The 26,553-nt window shown below is 38.5% G+C and overlaps 1 protein-coding gene across 3 annotated transcripts in view; it reads right to left on the bottom strand.

Annotated features, from left to right (window-relative positions):
* LOC115219011 (potassium voltage-gated channel protein Shaw-like) overlaps positions 1-26,553 on the bottom strand; it is a 106,296-nt gene that overhangs the window by 3,061 nt on the left and 76,682 nt on the right. For 2 of the 3 annotated variants that reach the window (XM_036508728.1, XM_036508726.1), the window contains exon 3: positions 21,763-25,064. The exons of the other annotated variant lie outside the window; for it this stretch is intronic. In XM_036508728.1, coding sequence (XP_036364621.1) covers positions 23,889-25,064 — 1,176 coding nt within the window. In that variant the 3' untranslated portion in view covers positions 21,763-23,888. Of the gene's footprint in view, positions 1-21,762; positions 25,065-26,553 lie in introns of those variants that run through there. 3 annotated transcript variants of the gene reach the window in all.

Genomic DNA, 26,553 nt, shown 5'->3' with positions numbered 1-26,553 from the left:
CCGAAATAATGAAAGGCAAAGTCGACCTCGGCGGAATTTGAACTCAGAACGTAGCGGCAGACGAAATACCTATTTCTTTACTACCTACAAGGAGCTAAACACAGAGAGGACAAACAAGGACAGAGAAACGGATTAAGTCGATTATATCGACTCCAGTACGTAACTAGTACTTAATTTATCGATCCAAAAAGGATGAAAGGCAAAGTCGACCTCGGCGGAATTTGAACTCAGAACGTAACGGCAGACGAAATACGGCTACGTATTTCGCCTGCGTGCTAACGTTTCTGCCAGCTCGCCCCCTTAATCCTAATTCAATAATGACTTCATGTTTTGGCACAAGGCTATTAATTACAGGGGAAGGTGTAAAACGATTACATCGGCCCCATTATCCAACTGGTATTCATTTTATCGACCCCAGAAGGATAAAAGGCAAAGTCGATCCCGGCGGAATGCGCTAGATTAATGATAGTTATTTTACTAAATTGGTCAGGACTTGAAGTGATCTTTCTGGCACTCCGTCGGTTTCGACAAAATAGCCAGCACGTGAAATTAACGTGCAAATGGCCGAGTACTCCACGAACACGCGTACTAATAACGTAGTTCTCGGGGAGATACAGCGTGAAATATGAATCGATCTCAGTATTATTATTTTATTATTTTTTAAGACTTGGTACTTAGTTTATCGACTTCTTGTGCCGAAGTTACAGGATGTAAACACGCCAACACCGGTTGTGAAGCGGTGGTGGAGAGAAATAGACACAAACACTCACAAAACAAATAAACATATAAAAACGACGGTGGGGAAACGGTTTAGTCCAACGATTTGAGTCGAGATGATGCAATGAAGACAAAATTGGAAGTGCATCGTGATCGGTGGTGTGTAACAGCATACGATAGTCTGGCTAATACTGTCATATATATATATATATATGTATATATATATATATACGACGGGCTGCATTCAGTTTCCGTCTACCAAACCCAGTCACAAGGCTTTGATCAGCTCAGGGCTATAGTAGAAAACATTTTTCCATGGTACCATGCAGTGGGACTGAACTCGGAACGGTGAGGTTGGGAAGCAAGCTTCTTACCACACCAAGAATATTTCTTTAATGCCATAGAGCAGAGAGTGGATTTTTGCATCCGTTTTTATTTATTTTCTTGTTTCATTCTGTTGTCTCGCAGCACCAGATTATTCCTATTTTATGTGTATATCCGTAGAGAACCTTGCTAAGACTAATTAATATTGAATGTGTATGTGAGGCGGCGAACTAGCAGAGTCGTCAGCAGGTCGGGTAAAATGTCTAGCCATATTTCGCCCGTCGCTACGTTCTGAATTCAAATTCCACCAAAGTCGACTTTGCTTTTCATCCTTTCAGGGCCGATAAGACATGTACCAGTTGAGCACTGGGGTCGATGTGATTGACTAGCAGCCCCTCCTTCGAAATCCCTAACCTTCTGCCAAAATTTGATACAACTATTAAATACGTCGACGTGGCACTCAGTCGGTTGCGACGACAAGGGTTCCAGTTGATCTGATCAACGGAACAGCCTGCTCATGAAATTAACCTGCAAGTGGCTGAGTACTCCACAGACACATGTACTCTTAACGTTGTTCTGGGAGATATTCAGCGTGATACAGAGCGTAACAAGGCCGGCCCTTTGAAATACAGGTATAAGAGAAACAGGAAGAAAGAGTGAGAGAAAGTTGTGGTGAAAGAGTACAGCAGGGTTCGCCACCACCCCGTGCCGGAGCCTCCTGGAGCTTTAGGTGTTTTCGCTCAATAAACGCTCACGACGATCGGTCTGGGAATCGAAACCGCGATCCTACGACCGCTAGTCCACTGCCCTAACCACTGGACCATTGCGCCTCCATTAAATATTCCATATGTAATCGTCTCCTATGGTTAATTACACTTAGAGTATTTTGAGAGAGTAAAACAAATCCGCTGGTGAGATGTTTCTGCTGTCGTTGCATTTGTCTGTTCTGCTTAGTTTTATTATATTGGACTCTTGTGATTGCAGACAACAGAGATATTCTGACTTCTCACTGTCTGTTAAGATATAGCTATTGTTCACGGAAAAGAGTGCTCAGGAGTTGACGACTTAACACGAGAAGGCAAAATCATGCATATTTCCATAACATTTTGTCTCACAGATTATTTCTTTCTATCCATTATTTTTTTCAGCTCGAAATAATGCAGGATTTTACGAATATTTGTTGAGGACGTCGTATTTTACACCACACACACGCACGCACACACACACACACACACACACACGCACACATACACACACTCACACACACACACACACAAACAAACAAACAAACAGACACACACACACAAACACAAACAAACAAACAGACACACACACACACCACACACACACACACACACACACACACAACACACACACACACACACACATATATATATATATATATATATATATAATATATATATATATATGTAACCAACATGACATGGATGCCTTATTAGAATACAGGTTAGTGCGGTTAATATCCCTGAGAGATCCTCTCAATGTTAAGCTGAATATAAAGATCACCATGTAATATTGATACTGCTTCCGTTGCTAACAATATATATATGAAGAGAGTTAAGCGCAAGTGTTATTCAAATCTTTATACTTCTGACATATGTTTCGAAGAAAACATTGGTATTATTCCAGAAGGAATAAAACAATGTAAAACAATACAATCTTCTCAGTAATATATGCTGTAATCATATTCGGTTAAAATGTCTTATCGATGCGTTTTGTTTTTCTTTCTTTTTTCCCCTGATTATAAGATTGCATTGTTTTACATCATTTTATCCATTTTATACCAATGTTTTCTTCGAAACATATGTCGGAAGTATAAAGATTTAAATAACACATGCGTTTAACTCCATTTATATATTTATCTATGATATACAAAACATTTCACCTAAACCTGGAGTTTCTACCTTTATAAGCAGACTATTACATCCTTGGTACTTGTGTGAATTTTTGCTACACTGGCAACTATTTATTTTTTCCGTGTTTTTTGATTGATTCTAGTTTCAGCTCATGAGCTGTGGCCATGCTGTGGCCATGCTGGGTTATTTGTAAATATTGAAAAATACACATACATTTATATATATATATATATATATATATATATATATATATATGAAACAGTGACGGCTTGTATAAAGAATCAGACATTTATTATAAAACCATCGGAGCCTGAAGCGCTTTTCATGAATTCGCGTTCGTGAGATGGTTGTGATTTGTAAACAACTTTTGAGTAGGAATCGGAAAAAGAAGCATGAACACACAGTGCGCATGTGTATAACAGGAGAGAAGACTACAAACGCAATGTGCATATCAAAATAAAATAGAAGAGAATAAAAACACAATGCCAAACAAGTGACATGATGGTCTGCATGGCACGTCTGACACCGCAAAGAATTTTCTTGGTTTTAACACGCTGTCGCACAGAATTTTTCTTGGAGAAAATATTCGGCATATACATAGAGAAAATACATCGAAAGGAGCTCCAAAGTAAGTCAGCAGATAACAAAACGCTGAGTCTCGGCCTGATTTTAGCTGAGTTATGTTGAAGCTTGCCATACTGGAATTAATTTAATCGAGGCACATGGAGCGACGAAGATCAATATAAAGATGTCTACATTTATTTTTACCTGCTCCAAAGAACAGGAGTTCTGGCATAGCTCCAAATGTTTGAGACGGTATCTGTCACTGAGGAGGCAAAAATTACATCGGAGCCCTGTATGTGATTGTCAGATGATATCACTAGTAGCAAAGCTCGATGTGATTTTTTATTCACGTTTACGAAAAGGTTTTTTTTTCTCAGTGACAAAATCCTGCAGCGAATGCTCTTCGCGTATTTTATATTGTAAAGTAAACTGCTTTCCATAAATACTAGATTGTTATGTAATTGTAATTGTCTTTAAAAAAAAACTTATTTTTCAGGTTTTACTTTATAAATTTTACGCTTACATTGATTTATGTAAATTTCTTCCAATCAAATACATAGTATTTTTTGGTGAAATACACCTCGCTACTAACCAATTATTAAGTATATTGTGTTATATTGGTTTACATTATTTACATTTGACGAGTATTTGTCTTCATCTTGTTTGTTGTTAACACAACGTTTCGGCAGATATACCCTCCAGCCTTCAGCAGGTGTCTAGGAGAAATTTCGAACCTAGGTTCTCACTCCTAAGGCATTTTTCGATGTTATTATTATTCAGATCACTAGACCCAAGATTCCGAGTTCGATTCCAGGCAGTAACCATAATAATAATAATAATAATAATAATAATAATAATAATAATAATAATAATAATAATAATAATAATAATAATAAATGCCCTGATGCAGTACCAGGCAGTGGCTCTCATGGCTTCTGATCTTAACTGATTGGAAGTGTTATCATGTACATTGTTTTGTCTTGGTATAAAAGATGGGCTACAGCAAATATTCTGCTCAATACCACAAATTTGCTTGTCAGTTGTTTGACCGTAACCAGTTGAGCATGTCCCTTAGTGGCTGACAATACGTGCATCTCTGATCACGAGCAGAAGTAGTGGGGGAGCATCATGGCCATGTGTTGAGAGGGATTCTTTGGAGTTTGAATAATTCACCTCTGGAAACATAGGTGTTTCGTTCAACATCCTAAAGCAACCCTTATTCAGGGACCTTTTGAGCAGGATGGGCTACTCAACCTGAAGAAAATTCTAACCGGGCCCCACCTGCAAGGTCATGTGCTGTTTATTTTGATATGAGATTACCATGTCGCGCACATATGGTTGTGATGCATGTGCCTGGTGTACCTTTATCAGACGGGTAGTCATGATGGGTATATTGGGCTTCGTATATTTTACCCCAGTGTCACTTTGATGGCATGAACTGCTCTCTCACTCAATAATAATAATAATAATAATATTAATAATAATAATAACATCGAAAAATACCTTAGGAATGAGAACCCAGGTTCGAAAGTTCCTCAACACACCTGATGAAGGCTGGAGAGTTTATCAGCGGAAACGTTGGTTTCAAATTTTGACACAAGGCCAGCGGTTTTGAGGGGAGGGGAAGTGTATTACATTGACTCTACTGGTATTTATACGGGGTGCTCAAAAAGTCTCTCCGCAGTATTTGATGGTTTTTCGGGCGATTCTTGTACACTGATCCTTTACATGCTCCCCAGAAAAAAAAGTCTGGCGGTGTTGAATCAGGTGAACTTGGTAGCCAAAGTCCCTTCGAAATAATCCATTCACTGAAAAACTCTTGAGGTAGCGCCATGGTGAGGTGCAGGGTGGAAAAGAACTCACTGCGGAGAGACATTTTGAACACCCGGTATTATCGACCCCTGAAAGGATGAAAGGCAGAGTCAACCCCAACGAAATGGTCTTTGGTTATTCTAACTTGTTTTCGGTTACTTGACCCGAAATTTTGCCCAATTACTGCCCCACTCCGGAAGTATATTGCTAGTACATCAATAGCAGTTCCGGTATATATATATATATATATATATATATATATATATATGTGTGTGTGTGTGTGTGTGTGTGTGTGTGTTGCATTTCTAAATCTCTCAGAGAGATTTATGCAGTAGCAGCACGATAAAGTGATGGCATGTTGTCAACTTAATGTGGCAGTCCCATGAAAGGGAAGAATGCTACTGCTATTTAGCCCTAGGTAACACCGTTTCCAGTTGGCCATAACACATTTTCTGTGTCCTTATGTTTTCAAAGGGGGAGATAAGCACCTCCACCCAGCAAAGCCAGCATCCAGAGACTAGTTTCAGAGTCACTGATCATCATTGCTTGCCAGCTGTTGATGCTTATTCGCCATTGAAAACATATTTATTTCAAGGGAAATACATTCACTGATTTCGAAATTAGAAATATTGCATTTCTAAATCTCTCAGAGAGGTTTATACAGTAGCAGCACGATATATATATATATATATAGAGAGAGAGAGAGGTGGGGAGAGAGATGATTTCTTAGATAGATGTATTGCTGAGACCCCCTTCGGTCATGACTGACAGTGGGATTGCACCTAGAAAGTTACCCTCCCAGGCACAAGGATGTTTATGGAAGACCAGCAGTCACCCGGCCTACCCTCTCCACGCCACCAGTGTTATCCAAGGGAAAGGCAAAGGGGCCGATACAGCTTGGCACCTGTGACGTCGCAACTCATTTCTACAGCTGAGTGAACAGGAGCAACGTGAAATAAAATGTCTTGCTCACGAACACAACACGCAGCCCGATCCAGGATTCGAACTCACAACCTCACGATCGTAAGCTCGACGCTCTAACCACTGAGCCATACGCCTTCTACACACGCACGTCGATATCTTGAGGACCTCCGTTCCTGCGCTCACTTTCTTGCTCTTTTCCTCTCCATCTTTCTCAACTTCCACTACATTCTTCTTTACTCTCTCTCTCTCTCTCTTTCCCTCTCTCTCTCTCTATCTATCTATCTATCTATCACTCTCTCTCCCTCTATCTCCCTTTCCTTCTCTCTCCTTCACTCTTCCCTCACCCCTTCGTTACTCTCACAGTAATCCAGACTGCTTCCCCTTTCGCTTCAAATGTCATACTATTCATTTTATGATAAGTCTGCTATATGAACGGGTTTCACAAACTGGCTGCCGATTCTATTTCTATTTCTCTAACTTCTCTTATTGCTTTTACTTCTCTTTGAGTAAGCTTAGAATTCTGAACCTTAAATCATACACATCTGTGTTTATTTTCTTAGAATATATACTTTACGTGATAACAGCGTGGTTTCATATTTCCATTCTTTCTCCATCACGTATTTTACTTACGTCTCTAACATCGTATGATATTTCTATGTTATATATATTGATAAACTAGCCTATAAATTAAAACTGACCCCCCTACCCTTAGTAAATCTAAATAGCAGAAAATTATCAGTGATACGCAGTGTCTTTTTTGAAAAAATCTTTGTTACAACTGTGATGTTGTTGGTAAAACATGTTCTTTGTCTATCTACTTATCCTCTTGGTGATTTTGGATAAAATAAATATACTAATGAGCCCTTCGAATTTAACTAAATTCTATATTTTTATGCAGCTGAGGATTGCTCTGCATTTTAAATTGATGCAATGATTGCATTGTTCAATTAAATGGAGTCGCATAAAACGATCGTACTGCACTATCTCTGGATATCCTTGTTGCTTATTTTGATTATAATCACCTTATTTTAAATTATATGGATAATAACCATGCTAAATTCTGGTGCCTCCAACTTAAGTACCAAATTCATTTGAATCTATCTATCTATCTATCTATCTATCTATCTATCTATCTATCTATCTATCTATCTATCTATATATATATATATATATATATATATATATATATATATCAGATCAACGGAACAGCCTGCTTGTGAAATTAACGTGCAAGTGGCTGAACACTCCGCAGACACGTGTACCCCTAACGTAGTTCTCGGGAAGATTCAGTGTGACAAGGATGGCCCTTTGAAATACAGGTACAACAGAAACAGGAAGAAAGAGTGAGAGAAAGTTGTAAAAGAATATAGCAGGGTTCGCCACCACCCCCTGCCGGAGACTCGTGGAGCTTTAGGTGTTTTCGCTCAATAAACACACACAACGCCCGCTCTAGCTTCGAAACCGCGATCCCAAAACTGCGACTCCGCTGCCCTAATTGCTGGGCTATTGCACCTCCACACACACACGTGACTATCGTCCATCTTTTTTTCCCCAAACGTGTTGATCTTTCTATTCTTCCGGTCTGTTGCACAGACCAGACGTATTCTTGTTTGTCTCCTCTCCCATATTTTCTCCTGTCAAAGAATGTTCCTCAGCGTTCGCCACCTTACCCCGTCTGGCTTAGCATCCCTCAATATTTGTTTCACAGTTATGTTTTTCAGTTCTATATTTAAGTGATGAGGAATTGTTTACATTATTTACATTTTACGGATATTTCTCCTCATCTTGTTTGTTATTAACACAACGTTTCGGCTGATATACCCTCCAGCCTTCATCAGGTGTCTTGAGGAAATTTAGAACCTCAGTTCACATTCCTAAGGTATTTTTCGATATTATTATTATTATTATTATTATTATTATTATTATTATTATTATTATTATTATTATTATTATTATTATTATTATTATTATTCAGTAGTATAATTTTTATAGCGTGCTTTCACTTCACTACCGAGCGCAGCTCTGTGTGCCTTGAGTATGTGCTGTGATTTGTTGTGATGCTCTGATGGTTATTGTATGGAAAGTGTTCTGCGTAGGATGTGTGCAGTGCCTAGTAGTGCAATTTTCTGTATGTTATATGTGTTTGTAAGTCCTGGTGTTTTTGTTATGTATTTGTCTGAATATTTTTTTATCATGCCTAATGCACCTACTATGATAGGAATTGTTTCTGTTTTCAGATTCCACATTCTAGTTACCTCTATTTCCAGGTCTTTGTATTTTGAGAGTTTCTCCATTTCTTTTAGAGACACGTTGTCATCTGCCGGTATTGATACATCAATTAGAAAGCATTTTTTTTTTCATGATCTCTGACAACTATATCTGGTCTGTTGGCCTTAATTTCTCTATCTGTGTGTATCGGCATATCCCAGAGTATGGTTGCTTTCTCGTTTTTTGTGACCTTTTCTGGTGTGTGCCTATACCATCTTTTTTCTGTTGTTATTCCATAATGTTGGCATAGCTTCCAATGTATGTAGGTTCCAACTCTGTCATGTCTGTGAATATATTCCTTCTTTATTATTATTATTATTATTATTATATTATTATTATTATCATTATTATTATTATTTTTACTTTTTTTTTCTTCTTTCAAATTTTCTTCCATTTCTTGCCGAGTGTCTTCCCGACTCCTAGGGCAAAGAAACTCATAGTGTATATTGGTAGGCCATTAAACCAAACTCAGTAGTTCGTTCATTTTTTTTTTTTTTTTTTTTTTAAGTTAAATTAAAATACATGAGCAGCAACAGTTCTCACATCGACAATGCTCTTCTCAATACGTGTGATGTACCAGTTAAGACAATCTTTTGCACTTCTTCCAGGGATGGTAAGCCAGGGATCATTCTCATATAATTTTCGGTTCCCTTCTTGATCATTCCTAGTGCTCCTACGATCACTGGTATTGTAACCGCCTTGAGATGCCACATTTTCTCAATTTCAATGAGTAGGTCTTTGTATTTTCTGAGCTTGTCAAACTCTTTCGCTGAGATATTATGATCACAGGGGATGCTCATGTCGATCAATAAGCAAACTTTATTGTTTTGGTCTTTCACAACAATATCTGGTTTATTGGCCTTGATGGTTCGGTCTGTATGTACTGGAAAGTCCCACAGAATGGTTACATTTTCTCCTTCAGTTACAGCCTCAGGGTGGTGATTATACCACTTGTCGGCAGTTTTGATATTGTAATGCCGACTTATTAGCCAGTGGAGATATTGGCCAACTCTGTCATGTCTTAATTTATACTCCACTGGTGCTAAAACTTTACATCCAGAGATTAGGTGGTCCACTGTTTCAATCATGTCGTTGCAGAATCGGCATTTTGGGTCTGCTCCATTTTTCATCACATTGGCCTGGTAGTTCCGGGTTAATAGGCTTTGGTCTTGAGCAGCCAGGATGAAACCTTCGCTCTCTGCTTTTAGCCCTGAGCTCCGCAGCCACTGATGGGTTTGCTTCTGGTCAACATCAGCTTGTTTGCTGCGGGGGTCACATATTTGCCGTGCAGAGGTTTCTCCTCCCACCTATCAGCCAATTGCTCGTGCGCTTTTTTCATTGCCATCATTTTCACCTTCTTTGCAACAATAGTTGCCGTACTTCCCTCGGGTTGTTCAGTTTGGGTATCCTGCACGAGATCAATAGCAAATTTTTGCTTTCCTTGATGATAGAATGAAGCTTCTTTCGTCTCTCGTGATTTTCCACGAGCTTTAGCATCCAGTCATTCGATATTTCGAGATATTTGGCCAGTCCAATTGTGGTTGTTTTGTAAGCTAGTTCAAATTGGATCAGGCCTCGACCTCCTTGGGCTCTGGGAAGGTAAAGGCGATCTACGTCTGCCTTTGGGTGGTGCATCCTATTACAACTCAGCAGCTTGCGTATTTTTCTATCTATATTCTTTACTTCACTCATATTCCAGTTCAACACATTGTAGCTATAAGTAACAACTGGAACTGCTAAGGAATTTATAGCTAACACCTTGTTACGTGCATTTAGTTCAGATTTCAGGACTGCACGAACTCTCCTATAACATTCCTTCCTGATTTTCTCTTTCATGCTTGCATGTTGAATACCAGAGCCTTCATTTATCCCTAAATATTTGTATGTCTGTTCTTGCTCAAGCTCTCTTATGACTGTGTCAACATCTAACACGACTGAATTTGTGGTCTTCACTTTCCCTTTCTGGAAAGTGGCCTTGGCACACTTCTCAAGTCCAAACTCCATCCCGATGTCATCGCTGAATGCTTTCACGGTGCGCAATAGGCCTTCAAGTTCATTATTGTCTTTACCATAAAGTTTTAAGTCATCCATATAAAATAGATGGCTTATTTTTTTATTGGCAATTTTATACCCATACCCTGTTCTGTTTAATTCACTTGTAAGGGGTATTGGGGCTATGCAGAATATTAAAGGTGAAAGTGAGTCACCTTGAAAAATTCCACAGTTGATGTTTATATTTTCTGAGGCAAGTACTCCATTAGAGTGGTATAATTGGAGATTCGTATTCCACAACGACATATTGTGCTTCAGGAAGTTTGAAATCACAGGGGAAATTTTAAAGATGTCCAGCGATCTCAAGATCCATGGATGCGGTATACTGTCGAAGGCCTTTTTATAGTCAATCCATGCGGTGCTGAGATTTCTGCGCTTGTTGTGACAGTTCTCAAGGATCATACGATTGATTAGCAGTTGATCTTTGCATCCGTAAGAGCCTCGGCGGCACCCTTTTTGTTCAATGGGGAAAATATCGTTCTTCTCCATGAATGCATATGTTTTCTCCGCCAGGATAGATGTTAGGATTTTATACGTGGTGGATTGACAGGTTATAGGCCGATAGTTTTTTGGAAGGTTGGTTTCGTTATTCTTTGGGAGTAGGTAAGTAATGCCACTTGCTAACCATTCAGGTGTTTTCTTTGGGTCTCTCAAAATTCCATTGAGCAGCTGAACTAGCTTACCGTGTGCGCACGGGAGCGATGCGAGCCAGAAATTCGGCACCCTATCTTTACCGGGGGATTTCCAGTTATGGGCCTTCGTGAGTGCCTTTCTTAGGTCTGCTATTGTGATGTCTTCCCATGCTTGTTGTTGTAAATTTTGGTAGGATCCTTCAGTTTGTATAATCCAGTCTGCATTTATGTTGTACGTCTTCTTGTCACTCCAAATCCTTTCCAAAAGTTTTGAACTTCTTCCATGGGAGGGGGGTCTTTAACGGTTACTTTCTCCTTCCCTATTTCTCTGTAGAATTTTTTGGCATTGGATGTGAACAGCTTATTTTGCTTGTAAAACTTGTTTCTCTTCTCAAATCTTCGTATTCTTTGGCTTTTGCTTGGACTTTTTGTTTCAGCGTTTCTTTTATTGATATCAGTTCTTCTCTTGGTGAGGATCCAAATTTTCTCTTCATCTTTCTTCCTGTTCTGGATCTTACATCATTTCCACATATTAGTTCATTTAATATTGATATTTCCCCTCTCATAAATTCAATCTCTTTTTCAATTTTACTTCTCCAGGTTTGATTTCTTCCCAGGTTTTGTTTTCTTTGTTTTTTCGGGGGAATACAGCTGGTTTCAATTGCCCTAGCAGAAGCGTAAATAATTTCATTTAACTCAGTAAAATCAGGTTTTAATTCTCGTATTATTTCATTTGTTACATAGTTGCCAATTTGGATTTGTTTTTTATTTTGGTTTGTATTTGAGAGTTTATGAAGCGGTTCTCTATCATTCATACTTGTATGTCTTACAACTTCAAGCGTATTCAGGATTTTCTGCCTCATTTCTGCCATAGACTCTCTGTGTTCTTCAGCAAATGCGAGATCTTCAGTTACTGTTGTTTTTTCGTTTTCCTGGCTATCTTAACAGGTACAATAGAATTTCTTGTATCTTCAGGCCTTTGCGTACTTTGGTCAGATGGCAGTCTTTCAATTAAGCCTCGTGGCGGGCTATACTGTTCATCTGATTCTTCATTTCCTTTGTGTCTTATATTTATGTCATTTTCCGTTGCGTGCTTGATCGCACTTATTTCACTGTCTGTGAGTCTGTTATTTCTAAAGATATCCCTCCTCACATTTGCTAATTTGTTCTCGTCCAATAGGGCCTACTGTCTTGATTCCGTGTTCTCCATATACTGTAAGAGTTTGCGGTGTGTCTCTCTTGAGATGGCCTACCTAATGCATAGTAATAAGCGTATATTACTTCTTTATACTCTTCTCGGGTCCATTTGTTCCGCTTACATTTTTCTTTCTGTGGTGGTTGTGGTGGTGAACTTGGAGGGCTCGAGTTGGGGGATTTCCCGTTCAAGTGACCATCCATGTCCGTATTCGGAGAAGAGTTTGTGCCAGTTGATGACTTTTCGATCCCAGGCTGGCTCTTCCCTGGGGGACGCGCTTCCAGATTAACCATAGGACAAGCGATTTGGTATACTGATTTAGTTTTCCTTTTAGTTTCCAAAAACATTTTGGTGCTACGATAATGTTATCATTTTTTAGCTTTGATTGGCTCGTGGGGAGACGGCCATCATTGCCGTTACAATTATAATCGTACCATTATAGCAGCCGTAGTCGGCTTATTATTGTTATTATCTTCACCATTACCATCACTATCATCATTATCACCACCATTACCATCATCATCATCATCATCACCATCACCATCACCACCATCATCATCAATGATATTGTCTTATGTGTAGTCACAGCAGTATCTTATTATTGTTATTTTTGTTTTTTTATCATTATCACCATCACAGTAGTGTATGTCTGTCTCGTTGGCTGGCTTGGTGGTTGGCTGGCTGACTGTCTTCAATGCCAGAGTTCTTGCCTGTCAAATAATACTTTCATATTTGGTTAACAATAGAGCCGAGGTGAGGTTTGTGTGTGTGTGTGTGTAGATAGATAGATAGAATATCAGCACTATTACTATCTTTTTTTTTTTTTTTTTTTTTTTTGGGTGGGGTCAAAAAAAGTTCAGATGTTTACTACTATTAGCCTTAAGAAAAATTAAGGAAGGGGTGTCCTGTATTGTTTGTGAATAGAGAAGTTGTGTTCGACCAGAGAACATTATTATTATATTATTATTATTATATTATTATTATTATTATTATTATTATTATTATTATTATTATTATTCAGGTCACTGCCTGGAATCGGACTCAGAATCATGGGGTTAGTAGCCCGCGCTCTTAACCACTACGCCATATGTCGGTGGGCATATAATAATAACATCGAAAATACCTTAGGAGTGAGAACTGAGGTTCAAAATTTCCCCAAGACACATGATGAAGGCTGGAGGGTATATCAGCTGAAACATTGTGTTAACAACAAACAAGATGAGGACAAATATCCGTCAAATGTAAATGATGTAAATAATGTAAATAATTCCTCATCTCTTAAATATAGAACTGTAGAATCTTTGTAGTGTCCAACAGATTTTGACTGTGCTATTAATAGATCGGATTGGGAGAATGCGAATCAGTTTCCTTTGATCGTTTTTCCAAAGTCAAAGTATTTCTAGGTTTTTATGTAAATTTCTAAGCCTAATGAACCTATGTATGTATGTATGTATGTATGTATGTATGTATGTATAAGCGTGTAACTTGCCTTAAAGTATATAAATTGGTAAGAAACATCAGTAAAGTTCACCAACGACAGGCATGTATTCTTCGATCTGATATATCGCAGACTCTCCTTAAATTCATTCTATATTTCGTCTTACATATTTATCTGTTCACCAGCCTTTCTACGAAAACAAAATAACAGAACAGTTGGCCACGACTGGAGTGCCTTTCATGAAAACCCTACTTTATCGCGATGAGTCGAGAATTAAATGTCACTCTGACAGGATAACGTCCATTACGAAAATAAAAATATCTGAATTATCTCCCTTAGATCGAGAAGTTAGACTTACCTCCCTTCTTTCTGTTCTACATTATACTTCGTTTTCACTGTCAGTGACGTATACTTCATTTAATTATTCTTTTATTTTCATTTTGCATTTATTTATTTTACTGTTTGTTCATTTTAATTACTGTATTCTTTCATTTTATTTTAATTTATTTTGAATTTTATTATTCATCGTTATATATAGGGAGGGTCCTTTTGCCAGTAACCAAACGAACTATTATTTGACTGCCATTTTAGCCTTATCATTATTATTATTAGTTTGTTGGTCAAAGTTCTTTCGTCACACATTCTGTGACCTCTTTAATAACTATCTGTTCTTCGGCGTGAAGATCAAATATATAGCGTGTGTGTTTACTGGCAATATGACCGTCCATAAATATAACAATATCTGTTTCAGAACACGATTTCACATCAAGGAGCTTCCAAACCAAATACATAAATGTATTTATTCTAATATTTAGTAATTATTTTTATTTCTTTTATTGCGTATTTGAAAATGTCATTCTCGTAATTTTCGTTTTCGTATTTATTAATAATGAAAGCATTCACACAGTTTTGTAAGTTTCGAGCTTTTCTTCCATGACATGAAATTTAGTTAACATATTCGCTCTTCTTTGAAACGGCTCCATGTTCATTCTCAACGTCCGGCAACTTTGGCGAGTCGTTTCTAATACAGTATTCAGTTGACTCGTATGAAGTCCATATGAAAACACTATTCTTGTTGTTGAAAAATAGACTTAGTCCAGCATCCGTTTAACTCTATCAAGTGGCCCTGTTCATACCTTTAGCGAAAACCACGGTGGTGCAGATATTCAAACCAGGTCGCCTCTCTGAAAATATTAAAATCCTAAGCAGATTTCTGTTAAGTTGCTAAGGACCAACTATGCACCATACGAGCGCTTTCAAGCCAAACCCACTGGGTAAAATATCTAACTGAATGTTGTGTAGTCAGCCAAAAGCGCAGAACGGCACTGCGTTACTTGTCTTGAGGGAGCATCTCGTATAGACGCATAGTCCTATAAAGCAGAGAAAACTATGTTTGGCGAACATATGGTGAGAGTGTACACCTCCTGCTAATGAAGCACAAACAAGCAGAAATCGCGCGATGTAACAGTTCCACCGAAGATGCTAAGCATGTTTTGTCTGCCGCTGATATTTCTGTGCTTTTTAAAACTATACATCTAAACGAGGTGCTTTGAAGCACGAATACTGCAGCAATATGGCGTTCTTAAAATATATAAGTATGTACACATTAGCTAGGATATAAAGATTGCAATGTATGCATGTATATATACACACAAGTCTGCGATGGTGTGTGTGTGTGTGTGTGTGTGTGTGCGTGTGTGTGTGTGCGTGAGTGGTGAGTAAAGAATACAAATGATATGATTACGGGTGTTGCAGTGTTGATCAATAATGTGCTGGATCAGAGCTAAACAACAATAACAATTTCATTCAATTGATTTAATAGACAGAGGAGGCAATGTAAATGACGAGTGCTGTGTTGTAGTGAAGTGTGAATGTCATTTCAAAATATCTGTCACTCGATAAATCACTGTAAATTGCATTTTTAGAGGAAGTTCCACATCAAAAACCCAATCGTCAATGTCAACGACTCTTGATAAAATCATCGACTCTACTAGGCAAGGTCAGCGACTCCACTAATCAAGATTCCCGACTCCACTCACCAATGTCACTTCAATCGCCAAAGTCAGTGACTCCAGCGATGAAGGTCAGCGACTCTGTGTCACGATCAGTGATTCCAAATGTAAAAGTCAGAAGTACCAGTCGTCATAGTCAACGACTCCAGTCTTCAAAAGTAATTACTCTGGTTGTCAAGGTCAGCGACTCCAGTCATCAAGGTCAGTGACTCTAATCGTGAAAGTTGGTGGCTTTAGTTGTCAGAGTCAATGACTACAATCAGCAAGAACAGTGAGTCCGTCCATCAAGTTCAGTTAGTTCAGACATCACAGTCAGTGACTCCGATCACCAAGACCAACGTCTTCGATCGTCAAGGTCTGTGACCACAATCGTCAGGGTCAGGATATTGAGATCTGTCGACACGATGTCAATGTGTGTGAGCCAACAAATTAACCTCAATAATGTCGTAACAATTGCTAAAAATAGTTGCCAGACTCCCTCAAATGTTCATCTACCATTTGAAGAAATGGAGGTCCCATTGGATAATTTAGTGTTAAACGGGATTACGATGGTTGAAAATCCGCTGAACATAGATCAGTTCGAACGCGCCTGACACTCTGAGGAACAGCAGCAACAGCAAAGAATTATAGCTTCTAACATGTAGATGTCTTCCCTTCAGTTAAGCCCGTAACGAGATCGCCCATCACTTAGAACTCTCAAATATCCGCGATGACAATGTCGACGCTGTGGTTTATAATAATAAATTCTTTTTATTTTATCACTATTTAGAAACTAAGACTGATTTCCTTATCTTAAACACTACATTATTCACAGAACACGATAGATGCGGGTAGTTGCAGAAACCAATGAATCTTGCTTTTCCTAAATACGTCAGAAATTCAGGAAAAGTTACAAACATCTACATCCGGTGGTCAAACGTCAGGAATCGGATGTAGGGTCAACAGTTGTGACATAAATTATAATTCAGTGCCTTATTATGTGACTAGAAATTTATTTTATTTAAAATTTGCAGAATAATGAAAAATAAAGTTAAACCACGGAGGGGTGAGCATGGTCTAACTCTCTTACATTTTTAGCAGCTGAAAGGAAAGTTTGTTCTTGTGGTGCAGTTATTGTTTTCTGAAAGAAATATTAATATATCTGGTGTAGATATTATTACCGGTTTAGTTATAAAACTCAACCAATTGGAGTATAATACATCGCAAACTGAAGGTGAAGTCGTTAGCGCTTCGGATACAGTGATCGGTGGCATTTGTTTCGGCTTTAGTTGATTGTGTATTTCATTAACATGACATTTTATCGACTGATTAAGGATTTAATTAGTTCAATGCTATGGACGTCGTAATTTCAATATTATGTACGCCTACACTTTCGCATGGACACTTTGGAATAGATCAGAAAAAAAAACTGTATATGTTTCATAACAACGTAAACACCTATCTGTTCACTAAATTTACAATGGAAGTTAGAGAGAATAAGCTACCATTCATGAACATCCTTGTTAAATTATATGATTCCAGGTTAACAACAGACATATTTTTTAAAGAGGCTAATATTTAAATTTTTACTTGTGTCGTCTTTCATGCATCAAACGAAATATCACATACTGCGTAACAAGATGCATATTTGCAATAGTGATCAATCTAGACCAACGACTTATGCAACCGGACGATCTTAAAGACTTTCTAAAACTACCGTAATATCCACTGAAATTAACAGGAATAAAAAGAGAAATATACTGCAACTTAGAACACCAGCAATCAAAGAGAATGTAATCTTATTTCTCAACACTTTTGACCAATGAGTGTCTGACCTATACACTTACATCAAAACGAAACCCCAGTCATTTTTTGTAGCGCAGAAGGAAGTCAAGGATTTGATTCTCAAAGGCTAGACATCAAGACCGAACGTTAATCAAAAACCTTCAACGGATTCTTCACATGGCCAAAATTCATAGCAGAAAATTTTCTCTCAGAACTTGCAGCAATAGCAGAAATGAAGTATGTAGCATTTAAAATTACAACCAGATGGAAACTGGCTCGGAGATGAAACTCAAAACTAGGCGATCCTTCAAGATATATGCGGATATGATATACAACATATGAAACCTTCATCAATTACATCGGCCAGTCTAACAACTCTTTATGTGAATGAACAAAGATACATAACAAATGCATCATCCGGAATTATAGAAGATAGTTTTTAGTGAACATTTACAAATTTTCAAGAACAAATTCAAATCCTCCTTTTCTGGTATGGTTTAAGAGACGACTCTCGTGTATAAATGTATAGATTTTTAATAAGAGAAAATGTCTCCAAATCTAAAATAACTCTGCTTAAAGAAACGATAATATGATCAAATGAAAGAACTCCACGTTTTGAACAGATTCATAGGATGATATTAAAATACTTGACCTAAATATTTCTTGTTTTATTTTTTTTTCCATATTTTCCCCACATCATAACCAAGAGGTTGTGGCTTATGATAACCTTTATTTTTCATTGCAACTCTATCAAAACATTGTTACCAAAAGATGCGTCTGCACTGATTTCCTGTCTACAAAATGCCACAAAGATGACTACCAGTCAGGAATTAACATCTTCACCGATGTCCTTGACGGTGAGCCTTGTGTTTCTTCTTCTCAGATATTGCAAGACTAATTTATTGATAATTTTAGCTTGATTTTTAACGCTGTTGTATGTTTAACAGATGACACTGTGGTGTCATATACTCTGCTTCTCGCAATAATAGAGATTTCGCTTAAAATATCTACCAGGGCCGTTTCCAAATTTTCCTTGGGGGATATGAAGAAACACCGTGGCTGTGTCAAAGCGAACGTGGGTTAAGTGATGTTTCTATTTTTCAAATTATTTCTCATTGGTTGATTGATAGAATTGTTGGCAGGCTGAAGAAAATATCTGCGGTAGTTATTTCAGTTATTTACGCTCTGGGTTCAAATCCCGCTAACGTCTTCAAATCCCAACCTCAATTAGTACACGAAACACCCGACCATAAGCTAATTGCGTAGCATTTGGGAAGCAGAAACATGGTTTCATCAGGAACATCAGGGATGATGTTGGAACGTGTTTAGTGATTCTTGGTGTGGGATACAATATGAGTAAGGGATTAGTGCAGACATAACGGTTGACGAAAGGTAGTCAAGAGGAACATATCCTCTTAACCCTATAAGAGCACAAACCCATCCCAAAACTGTCTTCTGTTGAGAGTACTAAAAGGAAACCCTTAAAGATGAGTATCAAAAGCTGCCACGTATGTGGAAGCAAATTCCAACTAAATATGTTCTGTGTAGAAAGTTCAAAAGAACCAAAGCAACCATGTTTTGGAGAGTGCCTGTTCTATGACGACACCTTACACAACTTGTGAGGTGCTAAATGAAACTAGTTGCCAGGAGCGAACCATGAATCCCAAAAGCACCCCACACGTTATGACTAATCCATTGAGTAACGAAGATGAGAATCGAACAGAGGCTAATGAGGCAGGGGAGGAATAACAAAAACAAAAATCGACCCGATAGGGTAAAAAGCAAGGATATACTCTTAAAAGATAGCGAGATGATGCACACTTTCTGTCATAAAGTACATTTTTTTCCGCTGAGAAAGAAAGAAACCATATTTTATGAAAGAGAACCGGTGAACTGCGAGCTAAAACGATATAGAATTCATAACTATTCTCGAAAATAATAAAACACTGTTCTAAGTTTTTTTAATTCTTCTCGAGCCATGCCTGGCTCATAAGGGCCGGTTTCCCGGTTTCCTTGGCGTATAGGTTCCCCACCTGGACGGGACGCCGGTCCGTCGCAAGTGAGCTGCAAGATGCAAGCGGAAAGAGTGAGAGAAAGTTGTGGTGAAAGAGTCAGCAGAAGTTCGCTATCACCTTCTGCTGAAGCCGCGTGGAGCTTAGGTGTTTTCGCTCATAAACATACACATCGCCCGGTCTGAGATTCGAACCCGCGATCGCTCGGTCGCGAGTCCGCTGCTCTAACCACTAAGTCATGTGCCTCCATGTTCTAATAAGACATGTTTGAAATATCCATGAGTGATATGCTAATGAGAAGGAAATAGTATTTTATTTCAAACCGAATAACAGAAATAAACACAGAGAACAATAGTTCAAATCTCAGACTTTACAGAGTAAAGTTCGACAATAGACACAAGACCTGCAATTTGTGGTGAGGGGAGGTTGACCAGAGTTCAACTAGTACTTATTTCATCAACCCTGGAAGGATGAAAGGCAAAGTTAACCCCAGTTTACGAAATGATATTTTATAACAATACACAAGAAGTGGCTTCTCACTTGCCAAAATGAACACAATTACTTCCCGAAGATTTTCCTCTTTCTACTTTGAACAATCCAATAAGGAAGCACACAGCAGACGTTATCTGTGAAGTGGGGGTACCTTGGTTAACACAAATTTAGATTTTAATTAATTTTTTATAAAAAAACTCGTTTTATTTATCGCATGTGTTATAATTTTTTTATACTTATTTCCATGTAAATTTGTGGTTTATAAATGATGAATTCGTCCAGTTATATATTGTACACTCCTACACGCCTTTCCTCGTCTTCCTATATCTTCTCCGCCCGACCCCACATGTGTAAAGCTCCCTGTTTATTGTTACATTGTAGTTTCCTGTATCCCTTCAAGTGTAAATAAAGAAAAGATTATCTGTTGTTGTTGTTGTTGTTGTTGTTGTTGTTAGGCATCATCATCATTAACACCATTGCTACAGTACAAGGAAGTCACACCAAGCCTTTACTCTGAGTTTTCCAAGAAAATCGCAGGGTTTTTTTACGTGAAATCCCACATTTGCTTATCGTGGTAAGGAAATCAGCGCGATAGACGTGATCGTTGCCTCGGTAAAACAGGTGCAAACTCGCATTGTTGCACATTTAAAGAATAAGAAAACTTTGTGTATTCCCTCCAGCGTGGAGAAAAGTCTGGTCATGTTAAAGCTGAATGATGTTCGCCATAAATAGACATCTGGTTTTCGATAATTATCATCGTGTGTGTGATGAACGTGTGCGGAGCATCCTGAATATAGAAAGGTTACACAAAGACAGTGGCTGATTGGGTCCGGGTATGGCGATAAACATAAAGAGAGAACATGAAAATATTTAAGAAATACTTAACCTCTTCTTATACGAAAGGGCGCCCAGTAGTCGGTAGTGGTAGGCATCAGTCCCACACTCCTGCCGACCCTACATCAAAAGCAGCATCTACAGTGGAGGCGCAATGGCCCAGAGGTTTGGGCAGCAGACTCGCGGTCAGAGGATCACGGTTTCGATTTCCAGACCGGGCGTTGTGTGTGTTTATTGAGCGAAAACACCTAAAGCTCCACGAGGCTCCGGTAGGGGGTGGTGGCGACTCCTGTTGTGTTCTTTCGCTCCAACTTTCTCTCACTCTTTCTTCCTATTTCTTATCCCCGACTTCCTACGCAACCGCTGAGCCTGGATGCACATTCATCCATCCGTCGATTCTCTCGGTGTTGGGGGTTGACCTGCTTTCTCTTCTGCGGGTCTTACGAATAGCAAAGGACGACGTATCGGACTTCTCCCACTACGTGCGAAGACCGCTTCGCTCAACAGACAAACAAACAAACAAGCAGCATCTACAAGAACCAAACTAGTGACGACAAACTCAACTAGAGCCGCAAAAGCAGAAGCAAAATAAATAAGAATAGAAGCAGCAGTTTAAGCAAAACTGATAACCATAACCATCACAACGAAAGGAAGCAAAAAACAAAATCGATAAAAAAGGTCAAGAAAAATAAACAACAAATACTAAATTGACGAAGGAGATTGTAAAGAGAGATTATAGGTGGAAATGAATTTCCAAACATATAGACAGTCGAAGGAAAATAATCTCTTTGATGTTTGCCTTTTTAGAAAGAAGCACAGCAAAAGGATTTTTAAAGTCTCCTTTGATATCTCCTACTTATCAAACGAGGTAACCAGGTCAACAGGTCTTTCGAGGACTTAATGAGTGACCTTCTCAGTTTTTTTTTCTTTAATCAAAATTTCTTCACTCAGATAAATGTGTGCTGACTGGGTTCAACTTGTTCGACGAGTTCAGGTCACTGGATATAGATGTGATGGCTATTAGAGAGACCAGAATCTCTGGAGCAAATGTAATCGACTAAAAGGTATACTCATTCCATGATCTCTAAGGATCTGAAGAAGGGTCGATGTATTATTCGTGAAACCTTTAGACCTCAATGGACTGGAAATTGTCTTGGACCCGCGTCTAAAAAAGAGTCTTTGTCTGACCAGCAGATAAGAATAGCAGAGATTTGAGGTCTACACGATCGATATAGATAGGGCCCGTTGATAGAAATTCAGTTACTGGAAAGGCAACAGGATCGGATTAGCAAACTAGGGAACAGTTGTCGAAAGGAATTGTCAACAACCAGCGATGATGATCCCGAGGAGGGTGAATAGAGAGGCTCGGTAGCGTTTATTGAAGAGTTATTAATAGAGAGGTTGTTTGAGAAGCTACACGACCAACAGACTAGCGGCGAGAATAGCTTTTAGCACAAAACACAAATGTTATGTTGCCAGAGCTAATGCTCGTGCACTAAACAATTGTGGGGAACAAAAAGCTTTCCAATAGGCCGGAGTGGGCGAAGAATGACATAGCAACCAAATCCCAATCTAGTATTTGATGAACATAGACGGGCGCAAGATACTCGGTTCTGAACAGATGTGTATGGCTTTCTAACACTAATTGGTCCGACACTTAGAGGTGGACAATGAATTGTAAACGGTAGTGGAGTTTACTGCCTACCTCGTCGGCCTATTGCGATCAATGGCAGAAGATGATAATATCGACTGAAATACGGGAGACAGGAAGGAGTTGCACGAGGAGCGAATATCCTGGTTTGGAAGATCTAACCTGATATTAAAAAATACATGCTAGATTTCTGGGTAGCCTATTGGAAGATGTCTACCGCAACTGACTGCGGAATAAGAGAATTCCAAGTGCTGTGAACTGAAGTGTAGTAATACAGCTGAAAAAAGGATACCAACAAGAGATATGTTGTAGACAACACTTGGTCCATTACAGTGATAAACGCAAACTTAAAGAACTTAAGACTGTATGCATCAATTCCCACCCCAGTAAAACATCACTGACAAGGTTGAGTTCTGTGGGACCCGTACCAAGTTGGATCGCTTGAAAGATTTCGATAAAGTTAACCAGGAAACGAACTCATTTCATAGGCTTGCTCATTGCAATGTACAGCAACATATTCTCATAAATGATCACTCGTGGAAACTGTTTTCGTATCGCGAAATTTCCACTCAAGCAACCTTTAGATGATTTTTGGCAGAGTTATATCAAACAGCAGCTGTCGCACGTAGGGCACATACGACTATTGGCCGAGTTCTCATAGACATTTCCAACTTTCACTTGAAAAATGGGAGTAGGGTTTAAAGTGGTGGCACCGCCTTCAAGATAAGCGAGAGTTAGGAAAATGGTAGGAGTAGATGTGATTACTCTGAATATACATCTGAAGGATGGACGCTTGCCCTTGTTCTCCAGAATGATCTTGTGGAATTATTCATTCGATCGGTCCTAGATTCACGATCTTTTGCACCAGGAAGGCGGCACCATCATCATCATCATCATCATCATTATAAAATAATAGTATACAATTTATATACTATCTTACATCATCTTTGTTCGCATTCGATTTTTCTATATAAAACTCCACATTTCGCTCTGTCTCTCTCAGTTGTCTCTTCGTCTGTCACCATGTTGGCAAATAAAAAAATCATTATTATTTTACTTATTAATTTATTACTTTTAATATTAGTATTATCATCAGCAGCAGCAACATTATCATAGTAATTTCTGGTGCCTTCTTTTATAGACGGCGTGGTGATATGTAATTTATAAGAATCAACGACTCGTACTGACTGCAGGTATTAAGGGTATCAACATTAGAAATATTAAAATAAGCAAAATCACAGCAACATTTGAATAGTGGAAGTTAATGATATACAATGGCGGCGGCTTTCACCCGATTGTCGCCCGGCAATACCAATGTCTTTATAACATAGATGTTTCAAGATCGTTTATCTCTGGTCCACAGTTGATATTTGAGTTTTCATCATTCATATGCTGATGAACGTCTGAATTATCCCGATTATTTTTGCTTGGTACTGAATTCCCAGTTTCTTTAGGAGGTTTCTTTAATACATGTGATCCATTTGTCGTCTGCTTATTATTATTGGTAAGCATGTAATTTCGAGCTATTCCTACACGCAAGCGCCGGTGATTAGTGCGAGATGGCAAACTGTCGTAAGATGGCGGAGGAAATTTTGACGAATTCAGATGTTGTTTACGTTTTTCTTCTGATTCATTAGAACGCTTTTCCGACGAAGTCTCAGGTCCCATGTCTTCGGTTGTTAGTTCACTTGTTTCTTCACTTTCTATCAACTTTTGCAGCAGATCCAAATCTTTCTGAGCTTTTTCCTCACGTTTCCCTGCTTCTTGCATGGATTGCATATGTTTGTAGTACATGACAAAATTACTGACGATTATAGGAACAGTGAAACCGACCATTAACAAACCAGTGACAGCACATAACGAGCCAACAAGGTACCCTAAGTTACTTGATGGAGACATATCTCCATAACCAACCGTAGTCATAGTGATCAGTGCCCACCACATACCAATGAAAATATTGGGGAAATTTTCCTCCTCAGCGTAATAGATGAAAGTGGCAAACATAATCATACCGACATTCATAAAACAAATCATCAACAACAAGTCCCAGAAACTGGCTTTGAATGTGTACAGCATGATCCACAAGCCTGGAACATAACGGACCAAGCGGAAAATCCTGAGGGCACGAAAGATTCTTAAAAAATTCACGTAGTGCATGGTTTCCAATGCAACATTTGCCTCAACTGTGTAGACAACAATAATGTCGATATAATCAGGAAGAATCGCAATGAAATCCACAATATTCAAAGTATCCCGAACGAATTTTTTCCATTCTGGACAAGTGATGAACCTTGTGATTAAATCAAATGTGAAGAATGCGAGACAAATAAAATCGATTGTGACCAATGCAGGATGAGGCACACTTAATTTCGTTCTGTTTCTGTGTAATCGTCCCAAAATGTCACGATCCCCTTCTATTCGGCCGGCAGGATGAGTAGCTACGATGAAAGACATTACGGACAGTATAATAAACATAACTGTTATCATGCCAAAAATCTGTCAACAGAAACAAAACAAAAAGAAGCAATTAAAATATGTTACAATCTTTAATAACGAACAAAAGTCATTTATCGTAGACAGTAGCGCCAATGAAAATATTAGAAACCATTTGGAAGGCAACACATGTGTACAAAAATAAAACCATTAAACGTATGTAATAATCCATGAACCAACTTTTACCACAGCATCGGGGAGAGTATTAGTGGCGAGGAATAATAAAAGACCTTTTTTTATACGTCTATATTGTATTCCAGGAAGAATATCCTCGAACCCCTTCCTTTCAACTTGGTCGTTGGACCAACAAGAAATATGAGCCAACTCTACCTCAAGTTTGACCTTATCGTCTCAGATAAAGAAAAGACAAATTGAAGAAGGAAGTTCTAAAAGTCCATCTTAAAACAGTGTTGTTTGCCGAACTGGGATCATATGACCCTAAAGTTCAGTCGGTCCATAGAAAAGCTTTGGAAGTAGATGGTGTCACAGACAAATGAAAAGAACCGCACAACTACCAATCTGGTTTCACCTAAAATATTTCTGTTACTGTCTGTAACACTTCGAAATTTATATACTAAAATATATACACACGCACATACAGACAATTTACTTTCTGCAATTGAAAATCTGTCGTGAAAGGAAAAAAGGGTTTATTTAATACTTCGATAATAATTCATTATTGATCAATCATGTTTCAAATTGGCATTGGAAAGTCTTGGATGGATTAAGTATTATGTTACTGCTTTGAAGTTCATAAAACCGATAACAATCTCTAAAGGTAATTGCCTGCGTCGTTTTGTTGGACTTTGAGACAGTGTTGTAATGTTTCTGAATAGTAAATAGCTGAGTAAAAAAAGATACTCCTAGCAAGCAAATGGGACGTTTTTTACCTTACAGATATATTTGATAAACTAAATTTGCTAAACATACAGCTACAAGGTAGAAATACAAATCCTTTAATTTTCAAAGAGCCTCCTAATGTTCTGTTTGGAAAACTTTATTTAGAATAAATATTGGGCGTAAGATGATGCAGTTTCAGTTCTTGCTACTATTGAGGACGATCTGCAAGAGAATGGTATTTTAGGGTTTGATTGAGCACTTGAAGAAACTGCTCAATGATATAGAAATTAGAAGGCGGCGAGCTGGCCGAAACGTTAGCACGCCGGGCGAAATGCGTAGCCGTATTTCGTCTGCCGTTACGTTTTGGGTTCAAATTCCGCCGAGGTCGACTTTGCTTTTCATCCTTTCGGGGTCGATAAATTAAGTACCAGTTACGCACTGGGGTCGATGTAATCGACTTAATCCGTTTGTCTGTCCTTGTTTGTCCCCTCTTTGTTTAGCCCCTTGTGGGTAATAAAGAAACAGGTATAGAAATTAGGCTCAAAGAAATTAACAATCCAAGGTGGACGGTTACCCACTTTTAGACAAATTCAGCAGATGTTGATATCAGACAGCAAGAAAGCCTTAATGCGTTTTATTGTAATCAAATTGC

This window comes from Octopus sinensis, linkage group LG14 (genome assembly GCF_006345805.1).
Source record: "Octopus sinensis linkage group LG14, ASM634580v1, whole genome shotgun sequence".
Lineage (NCBI taxonomy): Eukaryota > Metazoa > Mollusca > Cephalopoda > Octopoda > Octopodidae > Octopus > Octopus sinensis.
Note: the sequence above shows the minus strand (reverse complement) of the source record. Positions and strands in the feature narration are given on the sequence as shown.